This window comes from Laetiporus sulphureus (assembly GCF_001632365.1).
Source record: "Laetiporus sulphureus 93-53 unplaced genomic scaffold LAESUscaffold_68, whole genome shotgun sequence".
Lineage (NCBI taxonomy): Eukaryota > Fungi > Basidiomycota > Agaricomycetes > Polyporales > Laetiporaceae > Laetiporus > Laetiporus sulphureus.
Genome location: NW_024468577.1, coordinates 13,291 through 35,214, shown reverse-complemented (window position 1 = coordinate 35,214; position 21,924 = coordinate 13,291). Strand labels below are relative to the sequence as shown.

The 21,924-nt window shown below is 49.0% G+C and overlaps 7 protein-coding genes across 7 annotated transcripts; 3 read left to right on the top strand and 4 right to left on the bottom strand.

Moving 5' to 3' along the window:
- Window positions 1–30: 30 nt before the first annotated feature.
- On the bottom strand, window positions 31–839 carry LAESUDRAFT_499794 (uncharacterized protein). The gene is made up of 3 exons (XM_040902701.1): window positions 537–839; window positions 326–478; window positions 31–265 (listed from the first exon to the last, which is right to left on the bottom strand). Exons 1-3 carry the CDS (start codon window positions 695–697, stop codon window positions 115–117), a joined length of 465 nt encoding a protein of 154 aa, XP_040758715.1. The 5' UTR covers window positions 698–839; the 3' UTR covers window positions 31–114.
- Window positions 840–1,135: 296 nt separating this feature from the next.
- Window positions 1,136–2,806, top strand: LAESUDRAFT_731697 (uncharacterized protein). Its single transcript, XM_040910095.1, has 8 exons — window positions 1,136–1,349; window positions 1,414–1,477; window positions 1,534–1,613; window positions 1,672–1,863; window positions 1,917–2,121; window positions 2,179–2,351; window positions 2,399–2,461; window positions 2,533–2,806. The coding sequence occupies exons 1-8, from the start codon at window positions 1,197–1,199 to the stop codon at window positions 2,635–2,637; spliced, it is 1,035 nt and encodes a 344-aa protein (XP_040758714.1). The 5' UTR covers window positions 1,136–1,196; the 3' UTR covers window positions 2,638–2,806.
- Window positions 2,807–5,668: 2,862 nt separating this feature from the next.
- On the bottom strand, window positions 5,669–6,362 carry LAESUDRAFT_731696 (uncharacterized protein). The gene is made up of 4 exons (XM_040910094.1): window positions 6,231–6,362; window positions 6,011–6,174; window positions 5,900–5,960; window positions 5,669–5,839 (listed from the first exon to the last, which is right to left on the bottom strand). The coding sequence occupies exons 1-4, from the start codon at window positions 6,354–6,356 to the stop codon at window positions 5,774–5,776; spliced, it is 417 nt and encodes a 138-aa protein (XP_040758713.1). The 5' UTR covers window positions 6,357–6,362; the 3' UTR covers window positions 5,669–5,773.
- Window positions 6,363–12,440: 6,078 nt separating this feature from the next.
- LAESUDRAFT_708076 (uncharacterized protein) lies at window positions 12,441–15,681 on the top strand. The gene is made up of 17 exons (XM_040906675.1): window positions 12,441–12,492; window positions 12,547–12,861; window positions 12,923–13,125; window positions 13,177–13,240; window positions 13,295–13,339; window positions 13,399–13,490; window positions 13,553–13,744; window positions 13,798–13,955; window positions 14,013–14,185; window positions 14,244–14,264; window positions 14,326–14,635; window positions 14,697–14,818; window positions 14,876–15,003; window positions 15,069–15,125; window positions 15,182–15,222; window positions 15,288–15,366; window positions 15,428–15,681. The coding sequence occupies exons 2-15, from the start codon at window positions 12,730–12,732 to the stop codon at window positions 15,195–15,197; spliced, it is 1,713 nt and encodes a 570-aa protein (XP_040758712.1). The 5' UTR covers window positions 12,441–12,492; window positions 12,547–12,729; the 3' UTR covers window positions 15,198–15,222; window positions 15,288–15,366; window positions 15,428–15,681.
- Window positions 15,682–16,360: 679 nt separating this feature from the next.
- Window positions 16,361–18,259, top strand: LAESUDRAFT_664816 (DnaJ-domain-containing protein; the record flags this gene model as incomplete). Its single annotated transcript, XM_040905153.1, has 7 exons — window positions 16,361–16,535; window positions 16,590–17,043; window positions 17,105–17,357; window positions 17,409–17,492; window positions 17,558–17,819; window positions 17,871–17,947; window positions 18,008–18,259. 7 exons carry the CDS (start codon window positions 16,361–16,363, stop codon window positions 18,257–18,259), a joined length of 1,557 nt encoding a protein of 518 aa, XP_040758711.1.
- A 276-nt stretch (window positions 18,260–18,535) lies between these two features.
- LAESUDRAFT_731690 (cytidine deaminase) lies at window positions 18,536–19,467 on the bottom strand. The gene is made up of 5 exons (XM_040910093.1): window positions 19,288–19,467; window positions 19,054–19,167; window positions 18,954–18,994; window positions 18,858–18,898; window positions 18,536–18,792 (listed from the first exon to the last, which is right to left on the bottom strand). The coding sequence occupies exons 1-5, from the start codon at window positions 19,340–19,342 to the stop codon at window positions 18,573–18,575; spliced, it is 471 nt and encodes a 156-aa protein (XP_040758710.1). The 5' UTR covers window positions 19,343–19,467; the 3' UTR covers window positions 18,536–18,572.
- A 1,154-nt stretch (window positions 19,468–20,621) lies between these two features.
- On the bottom strand, window positions 20,622–21,379 carry LAESUDRAFT_752893 (uncharacterized protein). Its single transcript, XM_040911751.1, has 4 exons — window positions 21,225–21,379; window positions 21,003–21,169; window positions 20,889–20,949; window positions 20,622–20,836 (listed from the first exon to the last, which is right to left on the bottom strand). The coding sequence occupies exons 1-4, from the start codon at window positions 21,348–21,350 to the stop codon at window positions 20,777–20,779; spliced, it is 414 nt and encodes a 137-aa protein (XP_040758709.1). The 5' UTR covers window positions 21,351–21,379; the 3' UTR covers window positions 20,622–20,776.
- Between the last annotated feature and the right edge of the window lie 545 nt (window positions 21,380–21,924).

The window sequence follows — 21,924 nt, the reverse complement described above, 5'->3', positions numbered from 1 at the left end:
TGACACACCTGATCTGGGCACAAACGGCGTGTCTGGACAGCTGTGATTACACAAACGACAGAATGTGGCCATGTTCGACAAGCAAAACGCATGGCAACCCCGTTTGTCGCCGGATTACCTCGTGCTTGTGGCTGCAAGGTGCGTGTTCGTGGTTATAATGGGGTTCTCGAATTCATTTCGCCCGGTGCATGGGAGCTTCACGCGCCTTAGCAATGATATGACTGTTCTGTTTCTTAAGATCACCTGCCATGTCGGTGCCATATCACTTCTCCAGGGAAACTTAGGTTTGCACACAGCATCTCAGTGAGCTCGCCATTACACTCACCTGAGTGTGTACCGTCTAGACTCTGGAGGCATGTTCACTGAGAATGGGGTGTCATTGCACTGAAGCCTTTCGATATGGAAGGAGGCCTCGTTGCCAATATGACTTCGCAGCTTCACATAGAAGGTGTCTTGATTAGAAGGTGTCTTGATGAACCTAATATTTACAGAAGAAAGATCAGCTGTCGCTTCTCCTCGCTATGCCCGAAAACAACCTAGAAGCCTCATTGAATAGGCAACGTGCAGGGATGCAGGATGGGCAACATGTAGGTCTCGGTAGCTTAACTTCAACTCGCTCTGCTGACATTGAGACCGCTTTCACCATGCATTGTGCATCCTTCCAAGACACCTCTACGGCGCGTTTGCGGCATGGCATCGATGTGTGTGAACAATGCACTGGCTCATGTGTTAATGAATAGCAAACGCCATGGATGATGCCCTGATATCTTTATATGTGCAGAGAACTCACGAACAATAGAATGCTACATGATGGAGGAAGCGTGTTGACGCCACCTTCCTGGAGCAATATTGAATCAGCATTGTAGGGTGATGCACGGAGAAAACTCAAAGGCATTACATCACGGTGAATAACAACGAACGTCATGCCATATTTGGCTGATCAACGTGGAAGAAGGAGAATGTGCCATAGCAGCTGCAGAATTCAGGACGCCTTGAGCGACGCCCATGGACAATACAGGCAAGCAGGTGTCGAGCCTTCTGTTTCAAAGTGAGACATCACCTTGCATGTGATAAAGCCAGCAGGACGTGAGTGCCTTTTCTCCACCACAATTGGCGCCGTGCTGGAAGCTATTTATCACCACGCACGCTATTGCTCAACTCGCCTGTCTAGTCTCAGAGCTCTTTGGATACTTACAATGGCTGCCCCAGTTTTTAACACCGATATGCGTGGAGTCGGAGAAAAACTGAGAGACATACGCACCCAGGTCGTCGACTTGATCATCCCTGTCCAGAATATCAATGAATATGCCGACGTTGAGCTCTCCACTACCTGGAGTGCACTTCTTCGCGTTTGTTATAATCTCTATATCTCTACAGAGAGTCGTTGGTATTCACATCATGCATTCATGTCAGATATTGGACGATACGTGCCAAGCGACGAAGGAGACTGAGATCGAACTCCAGAATATTATCGTTCGTAAGCACAGATCCGTGACCTGCTCTCGTATGCCCGATACTGAACTTGTGCGTCAGAGTACCTCATGGTACATAGTGAGATCAATAACAAAGATTTGATTGCGGACATCATCGCAGAGTTTTCTATCCAGTCTCAGGTATCGGCGGAGCCCTATCTCACCTCACTTCGATGGGCTATATGATTTAATTCTGTAGAAACTCCAAGACAACGCCAAGCAAGCAGGTCAAATTGCAAATGTCGAGGCCCTCAAGGAGGGCCTCATGGGGGTCAAGTCGCAGTTCGATTCTGTCGTCAAAGACGGGAATGAGAAAATCGACGCCACATTGGAAGAGGCAACCGCACACGTGGCGAACCTCAAGGAGAAGGCATCAAAGATCGAGAAGAAGGTAGAATGCAGCGCAAAGGAAGCACCATTCATTGCTGATGCCGTCATAATCAGCTCTTTGAAGTGCAACGTTCTCACAATCTAAGCAGTGTCGGGCATCAGGACAGGACCGGCCTCTTTACAAGTCGATGGACAAAATTGCCTAGAATCCGTCACAATGAGAAACATGAGGAGCCGGAGACGGGAAACATGGAGCACATCGAATCAGACCATATCTCTCCACCTACGAGTAAGGAAGAACTTGAGGCTGAACTCACCGGTGGGTTTCGTTCCGTTTGATGACACCCCTCGCATGTTCAACGCAAATGGAAGGTAGATGCACGCAAGGAGCTCAAGGACGCGCTAGAAGCGGAGATCAATGCAAAGCGAAAGATCGTTGCACGCAACAGCATCAGAATCACTGAGACGCAGGCCAAGTTCGGAAAACTCGATAACGACCTTTCGGGCTTACTTGACGAGGAGCAGAAACTCTTAAATGCATGGAATGCTGTATGTTTTGATGCCATCTTGCCATGACTGTGTGCTAACTGAATTAGATGGCCAAAGAGGTGGCGGAGTATCTCAGCCTGTTAGAGAAGAGCCGAGACGACGATACAAAGGTACGCTTGGCTTCCCAGGCTATATGGTGGATGGAGATGCTTAGTACAATTGCGGCTTGTGATATCTCTAGGAAGCGCAGCACTCACTGTATAAACACATACACAAGGTCAGCTCTACGAAAGAGAAGTTGATGCAATTCGCCGAATCACTCAAACACTCCGCATATGATCTCTGAGGCCCTCCACCTGTTATTGCAATCATCCATGTTGATAGTGCCTGTATGCATAATCTGAGGCCTGACTATGGCAATGCCGCTGCTGCTTTGCTGCGAGAGTTTGTTACTCGACAAGTGCTGGCATTGCCGCAGGAGGCGTCTTGCCCTCGAGTCTTCGTTAAGCAAAAGGATGGATGCGCCCTCGGATGACTGATATATTGCTCAGGAAGACAGGACAAAGCAGATGGCTAGGGTCCATGGAGTCCGAAGGTTAGTCGAAGAACGAACGTTGAACATTCAAAGAACGGTCGTCATCTAGCCGTGACTGCGACGCGTGTGACATTCGATCAGGTGGTACAGGACAGGACCCCCGAAAATTCCCCAAGAGATTAGATCCCCGAGACCCCCCGAGGGGGGGGTCTCCGGCGCGAAATGTTCGATGCCAATACCCCAAATCCGACCCTCTGCGGCCAAAAATGTTCGATGCCAATACCCCAAATCCGACCGTCTGCGGCCAAAAATGTTCATCCAAAACAGACCCCATATGGGACCAATTCGGGCTCAGGTTCGATCCCGAATGACCCCACTTTCATCGAGGACGATGGTGTTCCAACGATTTTTTCACGATTTTTTCATCATTTTTTCCCGATTTCTTTACGATTTCATCCAAATTTGTCCGATTGTTTTGATCCCAAATCGACCCCAAATCGACCCCGTTTGGGAGGAGGTTCGGTCCAAAAAAACACCCCACTTCGGACCGTTTTCGAGACCCCATATCGAGCCTCAGCGGGATCGAAGCTCTTGGGGGATTTTCCGGGGTCCTGGTGGTACATAGCCTGTGTAGCGCCCGAGAAATCATACTGAACGCGGAAACGGAGGTCGATAAAAGACGGAATGCCATGACCGTACAGTAACCCCCGGGGGGAGGGGAGGGTTGGCCACAATTTCTTTTTCGTCGGGCGAGCCACGTGACGCGTGACGGACCGACGAACAACTTCAGATAGATATTGGTTCGGAAGCTGCATGGACCATGCCGCCAACGTGATAGTCTCCCGTGGGCAGACGAGACACTCTGATTCCTTCAACCCCCGCGGGTTCCGGATATCCTTGTCTGGCAATGCACGTCCTTCCAGGTCTTTCCCGGCGCCCAATTGCCAATCTTCCGAGCAATCTTTCGCCGTGTCTTCTGAAGTGTCAGCTTCATCATTCTATTCCCAACACTATCCGACTTCTACGGCATGCCCTCTTCTTCCGACATAAGGCATGCTTGTGTTGTCAGACATACAATTGCCCTTGACTAAGGACCGGTGACCGGTGACCTTTGCGGAGCGGTTGTTGAATGTGTCTCTTCTGATTATGCACTGAACTCATGTATTCGTCGCTAGAAAAGAAATTCCCGCAGTGCGCTCGTTATTCAGGACGTCGATAAGTTGGATCATCGACAACAAATCATTGACCTGAGACAACTGGACAGTCTAATGTTCTCGTCCCCGTCGCTGCCAACTAGACAGTCTCGTTTCAACTGCGCGCAGGTACTGTTCATCTTTTCGGATACCCTTATTGATACAATTGCTCCAGCGCCGACAATTACTTTCCGGATGTTCATTTCAATCAAACTTCTTATCAGGTCTGGAAATTTCCATCATGGGCTGCACATACCACACTTATTTGATACTGGCCACGATCCATAGGACTAACAGTTTCTGCGAGTGCGCTTGGAGTCATTGGTGACTCCATTCGACCCCATTTTGTGATGCGAAGAAAAATGCCTGAGCGAAGGTTTCACGCACGGTTGAAGCTCTTATTTAGATGCTGCGTCCTTCATAGCGTCCCCCTTCAATATGAGACGATGTCCGATTCGTCACATTAGGCATACGTGGTTTGCACGTTGGTCGCTTATTGTGCATTAGGTACGTCCTGATGATGCTCTCAACTAGGTCAGATGACTGGATGACATTGATGTCTAGGACCGGCGGACTGTACGTGACCATTTATGCATCTAAAGCTGACGATTGGCTTCAATCTCATTCGCCATGGCTCTTAGAGGCCACTAGTATCTCTCGCACTCCAGCTGACCGCTTGTGCAGAGCCTGCCGGCCGGTGCTGGATCATGCCGTCTTCGAGTAACGCTGCGCGTGGTTGTTGTGAGTTAATACATATGTGAAGGGTAACTGAGTGGGATGAATCATCTATCCTTCCGGGGTTTCATTAGTCTCCTGAGTGGTGGATCCAACGATCTGCGGCGAACTCTGCTCCGAATGTATGTCAGTTTCGCTAGCAGTCAGATGCAGCAAGTCCGAACCATGCTGTAGCTGGACGATGATTGTGCGAGGGTATAAGATGCAAGGGGGGGACTAAAATGTTCTACAAGATATTGATTCCGATGTATTGCTCTAACTGACCAACTGGCTTCTACAATGCAGTATCCATTGATATGAGCCAGACCCAAGGGTACCATAGGCCCCTCCTGGACGCATGACGCTCCTTGGACGTGGTAGTGGAGTCCGTCGCAATATTGGATGACAAGTCATCTTCGTGGAACTTTCAGAGATGCGGCTCACGGCTCTGCAATGCATTTATTGATCAGCGACACGTCCTGGAGGTTCTTTCGTTTACTCACATTGATATCGCATTCAAGTCTGCCATTTTGTCTTGGCCCATCCACTGAAACGACAACCAAATCACAACCATAGGCTTAACGAATCTCGTTGAAAAACTTGCACATGCCGGCGAGTCGTTGCTCCCACTTGGTTTGTCGACCAATACGATAACATCATTCAACCCGACAGCCGTAGGTTCCCGCTCACTATAGTTTTACATCGAGAAGCCATGGATCCGCTTACTAGGGTCGCATGATATGTTGTATCAAGGTGCTCTCGCGCTATTCCTCACTCCCAGCGCTGCCCTATATATCGCGATACTGAAGCTCAGGTTTGTCTCGACTTCTACTTCGTAAGAAATGATGCTTCGCACTTGAATCACGTTTCTTCGACTTCGATGTCTAATCTATACCACGTATCGCTTTCAAACTTCATTTCAGTAACAATGGGTACTATCACAAGAAATACATGCAATCAAACAGTATATCATGAAGGGGGCAAACAATACAACAGCTCGGGGCCACCAACAAGTCATAGCCTACTAACTGCATGCGCCGTTACACTCGAACTCGAGTGAATTGCCAGTGATTGCGGGGATCAGTGTATGATGCCGACAAAGTCAACTAACATATGGACATAACTATCAGGAGACCGAAGGGCGCGGGACAATATCAAGAACATACGGGTGTTCCCTCTTGATCATCGACCAGACCCCAGCAAAGCTGAGAATCCGTGGGAGAGATCCTGAACGGTCGTTAGGGACAGCATGTTCAAGAAGAAAGCAAGATGCGTACGTATATAGTCCTTTCTTCCTCGTCTCTGAAATGCTGAACTGTTGTTTGTTCGCTCTCCCAACCACTTCTGCTCCATCAGACGGACGGAAGCCGGTATTCGCGTACGAGGCATGAGTCTGATTCTCAATTGTATACTTCCCATTGCCTAGTTGGACCACATTCCACTAACAAATGGGAATGAGCACGTCGGTCACGATGAGCTAGTGCCAAAACAACAAACCCTCCTGGCTTGATCAGCCTCCTCAGCAGTGGCTACGATGGAAGTGCCATCATCGGGATCCGGGAGGGTCAGGAAGTTCATGGTGCGGACATTCTGAATAATGTATCTGCCTGTGTCGAGAGACATTCTGATTGAGCAGGAGACAAGGGTGAGACGGGGACACAGGGGAAGACGAAAACGGCCAGTTATATGTACCCCCTTCTCGTCGCGGGCGCATGCCTAATCTGATCGTCGGAGACCACCTGCGTCTGTGAAATTTCCTCGTCCGTTCCAATATCGGTGCTGGATGCACCATCATGGTATATCCGTTTCAAGCGACTGGTCTATACGATGTGCTAGGAACCAGATATCCATCGATATCTTCGGCGCGTGCTTCCCTTTACTGTATTTGCCTGCCGTTTAGACGAATGCAATGTAGAGAACCTGCGACAAAAGTGGCGATATGATCATCTTTTACCCTGACGGGCAGTGGATCTGCGCCATTTGCAAATTATGTCTACCTGCTCGGATATAATTGTATGCTTCCTGAGATTCCGCCAACCTCTACTTCAATGGACCGCCGTAGTTAATATGCGAAGCTGCTACGCGTGTGCAGATTCGCGGAGACCATCTATGCATTTGCGCAGCCTCACACGACGAGGGATTTATGGTCACTATATCACCATGTGCGAATGATCAGCTGATCCGCGTACCAGCCATTGTAACAGCTGACGCGGAGCCATTTTGGAGGCGGGCACAATCCGATAAGAAATGTCATGTGGGATCAGCGTTACAGTGCTTACCAATAACAGTCATGGACGATGAACGTTCCATCATGCTTCGTACTTGCTCGAATGCTAGGCAGGGCGAAACATTGAGCAACAATACATTTGGTGTAAATGGTGGGATCGACAGCGCGGAGAATGAAGAGACTCGTGTCTGATCAGGAATCTTCTGGAGTGCCAGATGGAACGCACCTGCATAGGACCATGAGGAAGGGTCGCTGGCTCAAATGAAGTGTCCCAACAATTCAAGTTCACGCTGCAACCCCACGCTGCAAACGTTAACGTTATCTTGTTCCATCGAGCTAATTGGGAACGCGGCTCGAGAGATAGTCGGAACAGCAAGACAGCTAGAAGAACGGAGCTAGCACAAGCCTAGAGCATTACTATTATTTTGTGGTGAGCAGAATGGCAAATCGGAGGCAATGGGAACGTGCGTCCCGGTCAGAGCGCCCCGCGTTTCAATTGCAAGGCAGCATGTGAACAGCTGATATGAAGCTTCGTTAATATCGATGGATCTGCCTCCATGATGATAACGCACGATATTTGCCACCTTCATCGCTTCTTAAATGTCCAAACGGATTCCTGTATGTAGCAGCATTCAGTGAATCCAGTCACAATGACAGCTGGCAGCAGGGAATCCGACAAATCGTAGTAATCGCGTTCATCGCCGTGGGAGTTGTGGCATCGATCAGATTGCCCTAGAGAAGTGCAGTGAGGCCGCTTTGACACCCGTGTCAGTACTCACCATATGGCGAGGCGACTATAGGAGGAAAGCACACATGCCATGCAATGTGATTGGGAACTTTGAATCACTTGACTTGGCAAGCTCGTCTACCACACAGGATGAACCGGAACATCACTTCATGCTGGTGTGATACTTCTATTCATCGATTATGGAGTCCGCCTACGTCGGAATATGGACTTGACTCGTTGGGAGACGCGCGACACACGAAACCAGCATTCAGAGCACCGGTTGACGGCACGACCTAGCTAGATTTGAGGACGCAATTCTGCCACGAGAGCATTGACCCCTCGATATAGCGTGTACAGTCTGTAAAACATACCGCAGGAGCTCGTCCTAGCGAGCGAAGAATCTTGTAGGGAATAAACAATGCTTCTAAGTCGGATGTGCACATTCCTCGCAATTTGAATCCTGATTCAAGTCGGACTCAGTCGAATGCAGTGATTTAGCCACCGTTCGCCCAGCTCGGGCGATATCTGCTTCAGGTGCACATCTTCCCTCTTGCGAAGAATCTTCCGGTAGACAAGCGCATCGGCGAATTTGTACAACAACCGGCAGCGATAATAAGCTGATGACATCCTATTCTGAAATATCTTGCTCTTTAGAGTCGACGACGTATAAATGGTCATGAGTCTCCTATAATCCGGAGATGAAGGGGTGTAATCCGTAGTAAACCGAGCAAGGAAGGATCTCTGCCTAAAAGCGCATGTCAATGATTATATGAGTGAATAATGTCTTAACTGGTACCGTCCAGCTGTCGATATATGTCGCAATGCTCGGTGCGACGGATGCCAGTCATTATTTCTTGCTTAGTACTCTGTATCCCCTGGAATCATGACGTGTCTCCGGTCGGCGTCTCCACATTCAGAATTACTGGAAGGCTGCAGCTACCGTCTTTGCTGCTGCAAAACCCCTTTCGCGATGCATGTCGACGTCGACAGTGGCGAGTGACAACTCAAGCCAATGGACGGAAGAGCCGGATGCTGCATTCCACTGAATGAGGTCGACATGATATCCGCATTTATAGTCCAGATGGCGTCAAGTTGTTCCGTCGTCAACCGTATCAGCAGCAGGCTGCAGTCAGCTGTGCACATTGCCTTGCAAGCGTTATGTGGAAATGTCAGGAAAGGCACGTACAGATACCGATCGCGGTACATAACAGATGGAGATGCTCAGCTCGTGTAGACTGGGTCGTGTGTCCAAATTGGGCATGCCGTCTTCAAATATTGATAGTGCAGGTCATACAACTTAATGGTGAGGAGTGATACCCAAGGTGAGGGATATCATCTGGGGTCAAAAGCAAAACACTCCAGGGTGATTGCTCTAGGTCTGCGTTGCAACTGACCCGTGTGGTCACTGATCAGACATCTAAGACGATACTCCAGTATCAGTACGCAACGATGCTCGACATGACATTATCATCAAGCCGTATGGCTTGCATAGCGATCAGAATCCGTGGCAGAGCTCTGTGAACAGTAAGGGTAGACAAGAACCGGTCGATGAGAACCAGAGCGCGATGTTGATGGTTAAGGAGCGCAAGAGTATCGATATTGGTGGAAATTACTGTGTCCATGCCTGTGGCCGAAAAGACCGCAGATAGTTAGCAGCCACCGGAAAGGTCTAAGAGACGCACGGCCAAGTCCAACAATTTTCGTCGATCGCTTAGAACGTCGAACTTCGAAGATGACAGTGGGAAAATAACACCCGACTAGCGCCTAATGGCTAAGCGCCTCAGACGTCCAAATATACTGTTCCTCGGACCCCATCGTTCTGTCCACCACTCGAAATTCAGGCTGTGGAATGACTGAAATAGACCCCTTTCGTGATCTTTGGCTCAGTTACAAACAAGCAAGATCTCCGTTCACCACTCTGACCAAGTCTCCGGTGGACTAGTCACTAGATATATATTCGCCGATGACCGCGAGCGACTTGCACTAACCGGAAGTTCGTACGGTTCAAGCCTAGTTCCTTCAGGCATTACTTCGTCGTAGCACATGCAGATCCATATATTTCGTGGCTCCTGTCGGGTGCTCAGTGGTGCCTCAAATGCTACTAGTATGCCATCCACATGTTTTTCCACTCATTGCTGCTTCATCTCTTTGTTCCACTCACTATATGGACACTCAGAACTTACATGACGACTCCACAAATGTGCAGGTTGTTGAAATCTGTTTTATTTGTCGAGCATAATGCATGTCACTCAAATCACAATATTCCAGTCACGGTGCAGCTGTCCCGGCCGCACAAAAAAGACTCTATAAGGCCCTGTTCATACAGCAGCTCTACTGATGTCATAGCGTTTTCATGTGGAGTCATAGTCCGCTGGACGCACGCACACTCACACTGTGTCTAGATTCGAGCTACAGGGATGATATGCAACTCCTCCCATAACAGGTGCCATCAAGACCTCTACCACTGCTTCACGATGGGCTGAGCGAACAATCTACATTGTCATGCAATAAAAATGACCTAAAAATCCCAGTGGGTCAGCCCTCTGTAGGTTCAACTAAATGCGGCCAGCGCTCAGCAAGATGGACGCACGTATACATTGTGCGCTCTTCACACCGCTTAAGCCACCTTCTCAGCTTCTTAGTGCAGGAAGCTGCTGTGTTCTTCCCGCTGTCCGTCAAATCTAGACGTGACTCACCGTGCACGTCTCGGCGATCACTTCACTACTGCAACGGAAAGTTTCATTCTCATTCACAATTGGTATGTTCAATGATGCATACAGCGTGTCTCATGTATCTACTACGCGCTGACACTTCAATAGAAAACCCTCTGGATACTATGCTAGAGATATGTGCTATTGCCGTTGACGTGCATATCAAATAAGGCTCCAACTATTTATACTATTTACACTGCTGAGGTGTAAATAAATAGTATATAGTAAACAGTTATCTATATGTCATATAAACAGTTTATATAAAGTTTATATAGTTTTTTTTGGTCCCATCTTTTGATGGAGTTTTACTCAACTGTGAGCAGCCTCTGTGATTGTTGGGGCCTTTAAGGACCTGTAGCACATGACAGTGAGCAGAAAACAAGCATTCAATGTCAACACTTGCACCAGGAATGACCAGAAAATCTTATGTCATACAAGAAATGACAAGAAACTCATGTTCATGAACCTACATGATGATACACTGTCAATGGTGACTTCTGTTAAACACTATGACTTTTAATTGGCTCACTGTGGTGCTGTCAAATCTAGCAATTGTGCACTCAATAGCCCTATATCATCGTAAAACTATTTATACTATATATATACATCTATTTACTATGTACAGACCCAACTGTAAATAAACAGATATAGTAAACGGTTAAAACTATGTAACATAGTAAATAGATAGAAATGTTGGAGCCTTAATATCAAAGGAGCGCATATAGCTACTGTCAAGCATTCCTTCGACGGCAGCAAGACACATTTCATTATTCCAGTAAGCGGCTTTGCCGAAGAACTGGCTATGCGTGTAGGGCTAATCATGTCATAGCCTAGGAATTCAGTCTAAAGCCCCAAAGTACCCCAAGCCTGGCTTGTGGCCGGATTTGTGAAAACACTGCAGCTAGCTATGGACACCAAGGCATGCCTGGATGTGAGGGTCAAATCCATGGACTTGCGGTCAGTGACAGCGACACGTAATCTGCCATCGGCAAACTAAATGCGGAACGTGCAGCATCGATCAATTCCACTTGCAAGGGCTTAAATTCACTCTGCCAGACATCAATTTCACGTATGTCATGATATAATTTACTCATTGTGGGTTATAACATTGCTGGCAGGATCAACTGGTTCACTTAAACGGCCGACTACCGAAATTGTCGATGAACCGTGGACCGTGGTCACTTGCTGCTCCGGTTATGATTCCTCAGTTCTCTTCAGGCGCCTTACGCTTTTTGTCTCAGAAATCTCTATGCTATACATTCTGGACACTTATATAACGAGAGCCATGCAATACGTGATATGAGTATCGCGATTCGAGTCGTTGGCTGTTGAAAAGCTCGTGCTTTAGAATCGGAGCGCGAGGCTTCGGACGGCTTGAACGCCACATTTTTGATGCCACTGTCCGAGTGAGCGGCGATTGGGTCCAGAAGGGAAAACTCACAATGTCTTCTCTGACGCGTAGATTCTGATCAGAAACAACCACAATGCGCTGTTCCGCGTAATTATCGTGTCACTGCGCTAGGTGGGCATGATCGACCGGCATAGTGTTGCACATTGAATCCCGCCGAATATGTTATTTTCTGAGATTTGCCAAATATTTTTATTCTACAATCCAGCTAGAAATGTAGCCCTAGCTAGCGGCTATATCTCACCAAACGTCGCGCCCCGCCAGTGCGTAGTAGTTATACCTAGACTTCAAGTTGACGTTAGGTGCGATCCGGTCTATATCTTCCGGTGGCGACTGTGATCAAGATTTGGGTGGAAGTTGCGTCAGCCGCATCTCAGGTGCTGGCAATATCTGACCCCAACACGCAGTGGACTCGTCCACAACCCGATCGCTTGTATGTGGACTCTACAAAACTCGCCGTTCAGGCTCAGATGAAGAATATTATCTGCGCCTCCACCTCTTATTAGATTGCACTCATAAACTCTTGCAGATGTTCTGCCTGGGGCAATCAGCGTAACGTCTAGCCACTTCTGATTGACAGATGCACTCACTCGGTGCTGGATTTGTTTGTAGCAATACAGGAGCAGAGCGTTGACGCGGAGGTGCATGAAACGTCGCATCTGAGATACCTCTGATAGCAACCAATGGCATGCATGTTCACATTTACCATGCCGTGTTCGTCTTTCATATATTGATTGCAGCTAGTTTAGCGGTCATGCGAAGCTCAACACGAAGATATCGGTATCTTAGAACGGTCAGCTATGTGCACGAATCAAGGTTTATGATCAGTGCTGTGCGGCCGGCATATTCCGACTCTGTGGTCTTGAAGGCTGTGCGCAAACGAGCAGCAAACGTCTTCATAGTGATACACATACACTTCAGAAATGGCACTCTCCGGGATCTTCACCATTATGAATGCGTCCTCGCCATACTACGCAAGAATCGAGGAAGACAGTGATGGTGCTGGCTTGACGGGTGCCCTCTCGGAACGTAACCGTATCATTGACGCAGCGAAAGTAATGAAACTCAGATTTGCATGTTAGCCTTTCGCTGACGCCTTCATGATATACTTGACAGTGGCTATTAGTCCCTGCAGAACCTGGCAATACGACAGATGCCCACCAACGCTATAAAATCAAGAATGTCGCGCACTCCCGATATGCAGTGTCGGATTATACTCGATCTCCCGGTGCACCTGTCTTCAGTAGTAACAGAGAAAACTTTCAGTGGTGGATTATCAAAAAGGAGGACCCAATCTCATGTGGAGAAGATGTATACAGGTAAGGCACACCGCATATTGGCGCAAGGCCTCTCAATGGCAATCACCTCAGTATTGTGCATAATGATCACCGAGACATGTCCTGGAGGTTGCCGAACGATGACAACGGTGCACCGGTGAATAGTCCCACGAAATGCGCCGGCAGTTTTACTAATGAGTATGATCATAAGATCGAGCTTCATCTTCCATCGAAAGACCGTCACTCTCTCTGGAAGGTCAGGAATCAGGATTATTTAAAGGTGCCTTGCTGGCTTACATAGAAGTACTGTTGCAGATCACACCCTATCCTCCTCCACCAGAATCCGGCGCGAATAGACTGCCATTCGAAGACAAATCGATTCTGACTCTGACTTCAGTGGAACAAAAGTCTGCTTTTTTATTGATAGTCAGATTGATGTCGTGGTTCCATGCTGACATCAGACTTGCAGATTTGATGACGAAGAAGACGGTCTCGCCGTAACATTACGATGGGAACGGTTGCCTCCCTACTGCCTAGAATTCCTCGAACCACTTTTGGTGAAACATCGAAATGTAGTAATCGCGATCTTGCAGGTACAGGCCCCATTCAGGTCAAGCTCTCAGGATCTTTCCGCGATCCTACGTATGAGGGACAATACTGCGTAAGCTGTTTCTATTTTCGACCTTCAGCAACAACATCTAACTGAAACCATAGTTTCGATATCTTTGCTGCCACGGTGCTTTACAATAATGCTGTCGAAGTCACTGTGGAGATTGGAAGATTTAAGCTCTATCCTGAGGACTCCCCCATCACTGCAGCTCTTCCACAATATGAGTACCACTACGTGTGGCGGAAGCCTTTAGTCTTCGAAAGTATGTGTCATCTGTTCGGGGTATGTTGAGAAATGGTTTACTTGAAATCTCTGGCAGGTCTTCATTCCTTCCGAGAAGGTATCACCTTGAGAAATCTCCAGATCACAGGGAGCGGCCGGGATACCTTCGGGCAATTCATACGCTCGTCGGTAATTATCGATGTGACGAATGTCTCCTGCCTCAATCTCAGAGCTTCTATGACGATTGGTATATACGTCGGTAATTCCAAGGTTGTCATTCGAAGGAATGACGTGAAACGGTTGCTAACGATGATATCTCCGCTTCCAGATCGGTGCCGCCGAAGTTAAGGTTTGAAAATCACTCTTCAATAATGGTCTGATGCGAATACTGAAGTTATGACTACATGCAGGACTTGAAATCTGCCCCAGGAAAAAAGGTGGAACACAAACTTCAGTGGAAACTCCGGCCTTTCAATCCAGTCAATCACGATTTTCGAGCCGTCATAAACCAATACATCACCAAGGAAACCCAGGTGCCCATTTTGCTGAAAGTCGAGAACATCAGTACAACGATTTGCGGGCATTTAATCAATCTGCCGCGGTTCGAAATCAACACGTATATCCAAGGAATAGCATCGAAGGTTATACCTCATGTCGACGTATATATACACCTTGTGCCTGTTCTGCTCCGACGCAGGGTATCATTCAGATTCGATATTGGTATTCGCATTACCAGCCCCATACTGCTACTTCCGCTGATGCAAGTTATCCGGTCTTCAAGATAATCCTCTGGATACGATGCTGGAGATTTGCAAAATTAGACTGGACGTTTCCGTCAGAGGCGCGCATATTGCAAATGTCTCACACGATTTCAATGAGAATGGCCAGTCTTTCATCATTAAGGTGCGATATCAGTCCATGCCCCATTGTCGACTCTTTCGAAGACGGTCTCTATGTCAGGCCAGAGATAAAGTCCGCAGTCCGATGGTTCCACATGCATGGCTAGATGCAGGCTACCTGAAAGCGTTGCAGCTAGCTGTCGATCGCAGAGCCTGTCTGGATGTCAAGGTGAAGTCTGCCATTCTGAGGTATGTGATGTTGCTCGACGATCAGGGAAACAATCTTGTGATGTGATGTTTTTGCACGCATAAAGGGTTGATCAGTTCGAACTGAGTGGCTTGGAGTTCACGTTTTATGAACTACCTTTCAAGTGAGCGATGCAACTTCGGCAAACTGACTAATGCTCATGCCAGTGCATGACCGAAGAATTCATTGGTTCTAATCACTCATCGGTGATTTGCGTCTGTGTGAGTATGAGTGGACACTCAAGCAGGTCCGGCTCGCATACTCACGCAATATCTGTCACTCATAGAGTCATCGTGTTCATAGTTGTATTAGTATGTTAATACCTTTGCCGAACCCAGGGTTGAGGAGGACTACAGGTAATAATGGTAGGTCCCCTCTATGCGTACTGAAGTGCACATGCACTTATGTTATGTCCGAGAATTCAAGGTCCCCGTCGGGTATCCGTCGGAGGTGTGCAGGGCATCGATATAATTAGCACGTACTACTCTATCGCCGATAAACGAACTGGATGCGCCGGAATGCTCCTTGCCGTCTTGTGCAGCGCGTGCTTGACCACGTCGATCTTGGATCTTCCGGTCGGGCAGCAGACCAACATGCTCCGAAGTAAAAGTACCATGTACATATAAGCGATCTGTGCATACGTTGACCCATTTCAGTCGTCTTGGCATTAGCAATCCACGCTCTTGGAACCGATTTTCATCATCTTGAATCGTTCTGCATGCCATGGAAGTGATAGCAATAATTGACTAGCTGTTTGTTCCTCTGTCTGAACGGGCGGAACTTGTTGCCAGATGAACGCAGTGTTCGATGTTCGATAACTTTACGAAGCGGAAATTTAGTCGATGTTTGTTCCGCAATTCTCGGAAAAAGAAAGGTATTCACAACCCGGGATTCTACTACTAATAGTAGACCAGGGATGAGAAACGACACATTTCGTACGTCCATAGCAGCATCATTCACGACTGACCTTCCTTCGACTTGCAGCTAGCGAGACGCATATGTAAGTGTCACAATTTGGCGGAACGCATGGAAACAGCCCGAACACGCGTGGTCGTCGCGGACGCGACGCGGCAGGCGCGCCTGTGGCAAAGCGGAGACGGGCGCTTATTTCATCCTTTCCTCGTTCCGCCCATACGGCTCAGTGGTCTCGTCCTGCCTCGTTGCTCCTAGCAAGACTCCGTCGCTGTCGACCCAAATTACTCGAAATATGGTGAACAAGAAGACGAAGCAGGCAAGAAGGAGGCAACAGGCGAAGGCCGCAGCAGCCAGCAGCAGCCGGACTGGCAGTGACGGGTACGTAATTCTATTATCATGCCTTGCGATGCTCCAATTGAGCGCATGGGCAGATATGAAAGCCCTATGGAGGTCGACCAGCCTGACGTTGATCATGCTGAACAATTGGAGACAGTAGACGTGCAGCCTGAGCTCGAGGAGGACCTAATCAAGCTCGCGGAGAAGGTCAAGGAAAAGGGCAATACCGCTTTCAGATCGAAGCGATTTACGGATGCCATAGAATCATATTCTAGGGCTATCGGTGAATAGATTAAACCTGCATCTTCTATGACTCTTCTTCATGCGCCGCCATCAGTGTTAAATCCCGCAGAGCCGACGTATCTCACAAATCGAGCTGCGGCCTACATGGCCCTGAAGAAATTCAAGCTTGCTCTCTCGGACTGCCAACAAGCGGCCAATCTTCAATCAGAATCTCCGTCAGCGAAGACACTGATCCGTCTAGCTCGTTGTCAGCTATCCACTGGGTCGACAACACCAGCTCTGTCGACTCTTCGCGCTGTGCTTGATCTCGAGCCTAACAATACGGCAGCGTTGCAACTGCAAAAGAAGGTTCTCGAACTGGAGGCGCATCTACGGAACTTTCAGGGCGCAAAGAGCAGGCAGGACTGGGCGATGGCGCGGCTTGCGCTGGACAAGTGCGTGCAGGCCATCGAAGCGGAAGGAGGAGATATACCAATACAGTGGAAATTGGGACGAATTGAGCTTGAGCTGGCACGGAAAAACTGGGATGCGGCTGGCGTCGCGGCCAGGTGAGTTGTGTGGCGCCCTTGCGTACGCTTGCACCCTCATCGATGGCGTCGCGCTCTCCAGTGAAGCACTGCGCCTGGAGCCCACCTCACCAGATGTACTGGCCCTCCGAGGGTTGGTCCTCTTCCTGACTGCAAAGACCGCGCAGGCACTACAGCATGTGCAGTCTGCTCTGCGTCTGGACCCCGGACACGAAGTCGCTCAACGATTACGGAAGCGGATTAAGGACGTTGAACGATTGAAGGAGGAGGGCAACGTTGCCTTCAAGGCCGGCCGCTTGCAGGAAGCCACCGAAAGGTATTCCGAGGCGCTTGATGTGAGGAGATTGCTTTTAGGCTAGTCGGCGATCATTGACATGATTGCTCAGCGCATCGGTGAGGAGGATAAGGAAGGGAACGGTGGACAGATCCGCGCTATCCTCCTGTCGAACCGCGCCACGACACTAGTGAAGGTCCGTAGGTGTACTCGGAACCCTAGCATCCCTTGGCGCTTAATTTCGTATTTCGGTGGCCATAGCTCGAGCAATACGAAGAGGCTCTTCAAGACACCGAAGAATCTCTTCGCTTATACCCTGCATCGTTCAAAGCGCTCCGTACGCGCGCTCGCATCAATTTGCATTTGGAAAAATACGACACCGCGATAGCCGACTTCAAGTCGGCCATCGAGCAGGCCGAGTTCGAAGGCAACGATGCGGACGTGAAAGCATTGCGGTCTGAGCTCAAGAAGGCCGAGCTGGCGCTCAAACGGAGCAAATCAAAGGACTACTACAAAATCCTCGGTACGTGCGCCACAAGGCTTAACCTTCACCCGATACTCAAAGTGGCGACAGGTGTTTCGAAGGAAGCGACGGAGGTGGAGATTAAGAAGGCCTACAGGCGGGAGAGTCTCAAGCACCATCCAGACAAGGTAGCGATCTGCATCCCACTCATGCGCCGGTCGCCTGTTTACTGATTCGTTTTTGACTAGGGCGGTGAAGAGGAGAAGTTCAAGCTCGTCGTTGAGGCACACTCTGTGCTGTCGGATCCGCACCGCCGGCAGCGTTACGACATGGGCGATGACGAAGATGTGATGGACTCGATGGGCGGTATGAACGGCATGCACGGCATGGACCTGAACGATATCTTTGCGCAGTTTGGCGGTGGAGGATTTGCTTTCAGAAGCGGTGGCGGTGGGTTCAGCAGCAATTATAGCGGAGGGTACGGACAGTATGGGTTTTGATGCGTCCGTACTTCTTTGCCTATATCGAACCCGTGATGTGGCTGCTGCCTAGCAGGATTCGCATGTACTCGATCTTTTATCGCTCATTGCTCCTCTTAGCTGCTACATATATTTGCATGTGCAGGTGACCGTTTGTCTTGTCTGCCATATATACAACTGATCCACAAGCATACGATGCACCATCAGATTGGCAGACTCTCTGTTCTTTAGTATTCAAGTTGCTCATCTACCGTGCCGAGTGACACCATCCTTAGACAAAGTACTAGTGAATAGATTCGTCGCCCATGTGTATCACTTCCACGGGATATACAAGCTAGTGAGACTCGCCTCCAACAAGACGGTAAGAGATCTCCGGCTCGCAGATATGTATCAACTCGCGGATGCTCAAGATGCTCGCCCCGCCTGTCTCGTCCCCCGAGCTCCGGCGTTCCTCGTAATCAGCAGGAGCCATCAGAACCGGCATCTCAAAGGCACAGAACTCCTGCATGACTTGACGACACAGTCCACATGGACTGATTGGCCGTGGAACGTCGCTTTGTGAGGACAAGCATTGTCGACATTCGCTGTGTGCCTGTTTACTAGATTTGAAGACGCTTACCTGACAATGGCTATGGCCGCGAAGGATCGGATCCCCTCACTCTGTGACCAATGAATTTGATTCTATTAAGCAGATTGAGAAAAGAAGCCGGCTCACCACGGCCTTCACAATGGCAGTCCTTTCCGCACAGACAGCGCCTATGATTTCTTTCCGTTTAATATGCATTCAGGTCGCTATTTGATCAGGCCCAGCTCACCGGATGAGACGCAATCGATGCTAGCACCCTTAATGATTTCACCATTCTCAGAGAGAAGGGCCGCCCCGACTGGAAACTTGGGGTGAAATGGAGAGCTGTATGCGAAGGCTTTCGCTAGACAGATCGTTTATTTAGTGGTGCTGTCTGGCATATAAGATCAGGCGCCATAATCTCTTGTATGGCATGAATGTGGAGTATCATCGTCCAACTTGAACAAATGTGCTCCGTCCCTACCTTCGAAAGCCGCCTTGATCAGTGCATCGCGATCTATCGCAAGATTGCTCGACATTCCGATGGATATTGTTCCCGGCCAGAAAATAACGGATAGCTGGTGAGATTCCCGGCACGATGTGAAGGAAAGGCTCGCGAGCTACGTTAAGTTGGGAACGAACCACCGCAATTCCTAAATAGGCAGAGCTGTGCGCCGCTTGGATTCCTGTGGCGCTGAGCGCTTGAGCGCTCAGTTTCAGTGAAGTTCAGTCCAAGCGCGAGAAACGAGCACTAGGACGAACGCTTGCTTACTAAGCAGGCAAGAGCGGAAGAGACGCGCTCACCTGACGTACGCGCGCTACGCCTCTTCCTCATCGCCACGATATTCGCTACCAATGCTGTGTAGTGCATTCTTTACCCACCCTCCCAACTCCTTGTTTTCTTAGCATGTAGCAGTGGTGTAGTTGTGCCTCCCTCGTCAGGCAGCTACGCAGCCGCTGTACGCTCGAGAGTTTCGGCTTAAACGCGCTCGGAAGCCCTGAATCGTCAGCCAGCGAATCAGGAGCCTGGCCACAGTTGCCAGGACCCCGGACACTCTCTATCCAGACCCCGAGAACTGCTACTCGCGTGGATGCACAAACCACGCGTTCGCCCAGCCGAAACCTCTCCCCCCACACCATTCACTCTTCCTCACATCGCAAGCGACTGCCAAGCTTAGGAAGCCGCAGCTCGGCGACTCCGGCGTTTCAATATATGACTGCCATTTGATGCCTTTTATTTCTTTTTTTGTTGCGATTGATGTTTTGTCTCTGTTTCGCTGGGGAGCGAGCTTCAGAGCTGCCAATGTGTATGGTGAAAGGATACTAGTTGTATTAACAGGGTGATGAATTTCGTCGGCTGTTGCAGTACGCACAAAACATATCCACCGTGCTTTTTGACAATGCAGCAGACACGAAAAAGGACCTCGGTGAGGTGGGCTGAAATTTCTCGCTGTGCTTCTACTTACTTACTGCTATCGCTCCGAGTCCCTTGATAGACTTCAATGGTCTTCAATCCTGTCTCATAAGGGATTTTTGACATGCCTTCCAGGCGAGGTGACTGACGTCTCTGCCTGCGATCTGTAGGTGTGACTCGAGAATATATCACCCCAGCATGAACACTCCATAGAAGTTGAGAAATTTTAATTTATTCAGCCTTTGAGTTTGCGCCGTCGCGGCTCGCGGTCCTCATTTTGTTCGCGGAGTTCGGGATATCCTTCATATTTGGAAAAAGACGAAATGTCATTTACGTCCTATTAGATCAAGCAGCCCAGAGTTGCATTCAAACGTGCCGGTTTAGTACGTCACTCCGCGGACATTCGTCTCTTACATGGAACATGGCATATTGCACAACAAGCATCGCATACAAAACAGTCACATTCGAATAGTATCAAGTTCTCAATAAACTCTCGTACACAGTGCAATACCACAAGACCAGCGTACTGGTCTTCTGATGCTCTCGCCGAATGCTGACCTTAGACCTTAGCGAAGACCCACTTGTTGGACGAGTCAGTGGGGTACTGGCGGAGGGTGACCTATCGAGTGGTCAGTTCGAACGCTGTATGAGACATGGTACTGAAAACTTACGGAAGTGCCGACCTCTCCGTTGTCGAAGCCCCAGAAGAGGTCGTTGTTGGTCAAGACGATGCTGCAAAATCGTCGGTATTCCGAAGCATGATATATATCCAATAAAGTACGTACTTATACTGGCCAGAGGTGGTGGTCTCAACGATCTTGAATTCATGAACGTTGGACTTAGAAACAACAGCATCCTGCAATTGTCCAGGATAGCCGGTGTTCGCAAACTTGCTTGAATACTTGATGCTTTCGATCTTGTAACGTCCGTTCCCCACCGCGGTCACCTTCCACTAAAAGGAACAGATGAGATGCATGCAGTCTGCTGCAGATTCGACATTCGCTTGCCTGTGCGTTAGCATCACTGCTGGAGCTTCCAGCATTCAGAGGAGTCCCCTCGTTGTTGTTCGCGAGGGTGATGTAGCCGTGGGTGTAGGCGTTCTGGATGGTGTAAGTGCCGTTCTCGATAGCCATGTCTGATCGTGCGGATGCGAATAGATGACTGTGGGTTGGGCTTTATTGCGTTGCGAGGTAGGTTCTTTTATACTCTTCTGGCTGTCGCTTTGGGACTCCTACCAGGCCTGGATTTGGACAGAAGATGTGAGGTACCTGTGGCTGCGCACGCGTACGCAAGAGCACGTTGCGATTCCGCAATGCCATGAACGTATACTTCTGGTGACAGAAAACAAGTATGCAATCATGTCTCACGCGGTGCTCAGCTCCGGATTGACATGCCTTCTATTCCTCAGACGTCTCGTTCATTAATAGCACACTAACCAAGTTCAGCGTTCTCAATAATCCCAGCCAGATCGTTGGTGCGTGCAGGAGCATGCGGTCGACATAAGGCGTGGTTGTGAGCGCCAGATCACATGAAATCGGTCAAGTTCTGCGCCTATCGAATTTTCTACGGTGATTCTCAACGACCGTCACCGCATGCGGCATTAACATGGACTTCCATGCCTCAAACTGTATGTGCGGTCCGAGCCTATTGTTGTATCTGTCGTGACGTTTGATCACGCTATATTATGATGCTCAGCAGGGTTTTGAA

Bases quoted from the DNA above. Each gene is read 5' to 3' on its own strand.
- LAESUDRAFT_499794 (XM_040902701.1), bottom strand. From the start codon at position 697: ATGCCATGCCGCAAACGCGCCGTAGAGGTGTCTTGGAAGGATGCACAA. The intron at 479-536 runs GTTGTTTTCGGG...TGTAAATATTAG, and splicing joins CTATTCAATGAGGCTTCTAG to GTTCATCAAGACACCTTCTA. The intron at 266-325 runs GTGAGTGTAATG...TCCCTGGAGAAG, and splicing joins TCTAGACGGTACACACTCAG to TGATATGGCACCGACATGGC.
- LAESUDRAFT_731697 (XM_040910095.1), top strand. From the start codon at position 1,197: ATGGCTGCCCCAGTTTTTAACACCGATATGCGTGGAGTCGGAGAAAAA. The intron at 1,350-1,413 runs GTTTGTTATAAT...CATTCATGTCAG, and splicing joins CCTGGAGTGCACTTCTTCGC to ATATTGGACGATACGTGCCA. The intron at 1,614-1,671 runs GTATCGGCGGAG...TTAATTCTGTAG, and splicing joins AGTTTTCTATCCAGTCTCAG to AAACTCCAAGACAACGCCAA.
- LAESUDRAFT_731696 (XM_040910094.1), bottom strand. From the start codon at position 6,356: ATGTCTCTCGACACAGGCAGATACATTATTCAGAATGTCCGCACCATG. The intron at 6,175-6,230 runs GTTTGTTGTTTT...CCCATTTGTTAG, and splicing joins AGGCTGATCAAGCCAGGAGG to TGGAATGTGGTCCAACTAGG. The intron at 5,961-6,010 runs GTACGCATCTTG...ACGACCGTTCAG, and splicing joins AGGAAGAAAGGACTATATAC to GATCTCTCCCACGGATTCTC.
- LAESUDRAFT_708076 (XM_040906675.1), top strand. From the start codon at position 12,730: ATGGCACTCTCCGGGATCTTCACCATTATGAATGCGTCCTCGCCATAC. The intron at 13,491-13,552 runs GTCTGCTTTTTT...TCAGACTTGCAG, and splicing joins CTGACTTCAGTGGAACAAAA to ATTTGATGACGAAGAAGACG. The intron at 14,819-14,875 runs GTGCGATATCAG...TCTCTATGTCAG, and splicing joins GCCAGTCTTTCATCATTAAG to GCCAGAGATAAAGTCCGCAG.
- LAESUDRAFT_731690 (XM_040910093.1), bottom strand. From the start codon at position 19,342: ATGTCGAGCAATCTTGCGATAGATCGCGATGCACTGATCAAGGCGGCT. The intron at 18,995-19,053 runs GTGAGCTGGGCC...AAGAAATCATAG, and splicing joins CATCGATTGCGTCTCATCCG to GCGCTGTCTGTGCGGAAAGG. The intron at 18,899-18,953 runs GTGAGCCGGCTT...CATTGGTCACAG, and splicing joins CTGCCATTGTGAAGGCCGTG to AGTGAGGGGATCCGATCCTT.
- LAESUDRAFT_752893 (XM_040911751.1), bottom strand. From the start codon at position 21,350: ATGGCTATCGAGAACGGCACTTACACCATCCAGAACGCCTACACCCAC. The intron at 20,950-21,002 runs GTACGTACTTTA...ACGATTTTGCAG, and splicing joins ACCACCTCTGGCCAGTATAA to CATCGTCTTGACCAACAACG. The intron at 20,837-20,888 runs GTAAGTTTTCAG...ACCACTCGATAG, and splicing joins ACGGAGAGGTCGGCACTTCC to GTCACCCTCCGCCAGTACCC.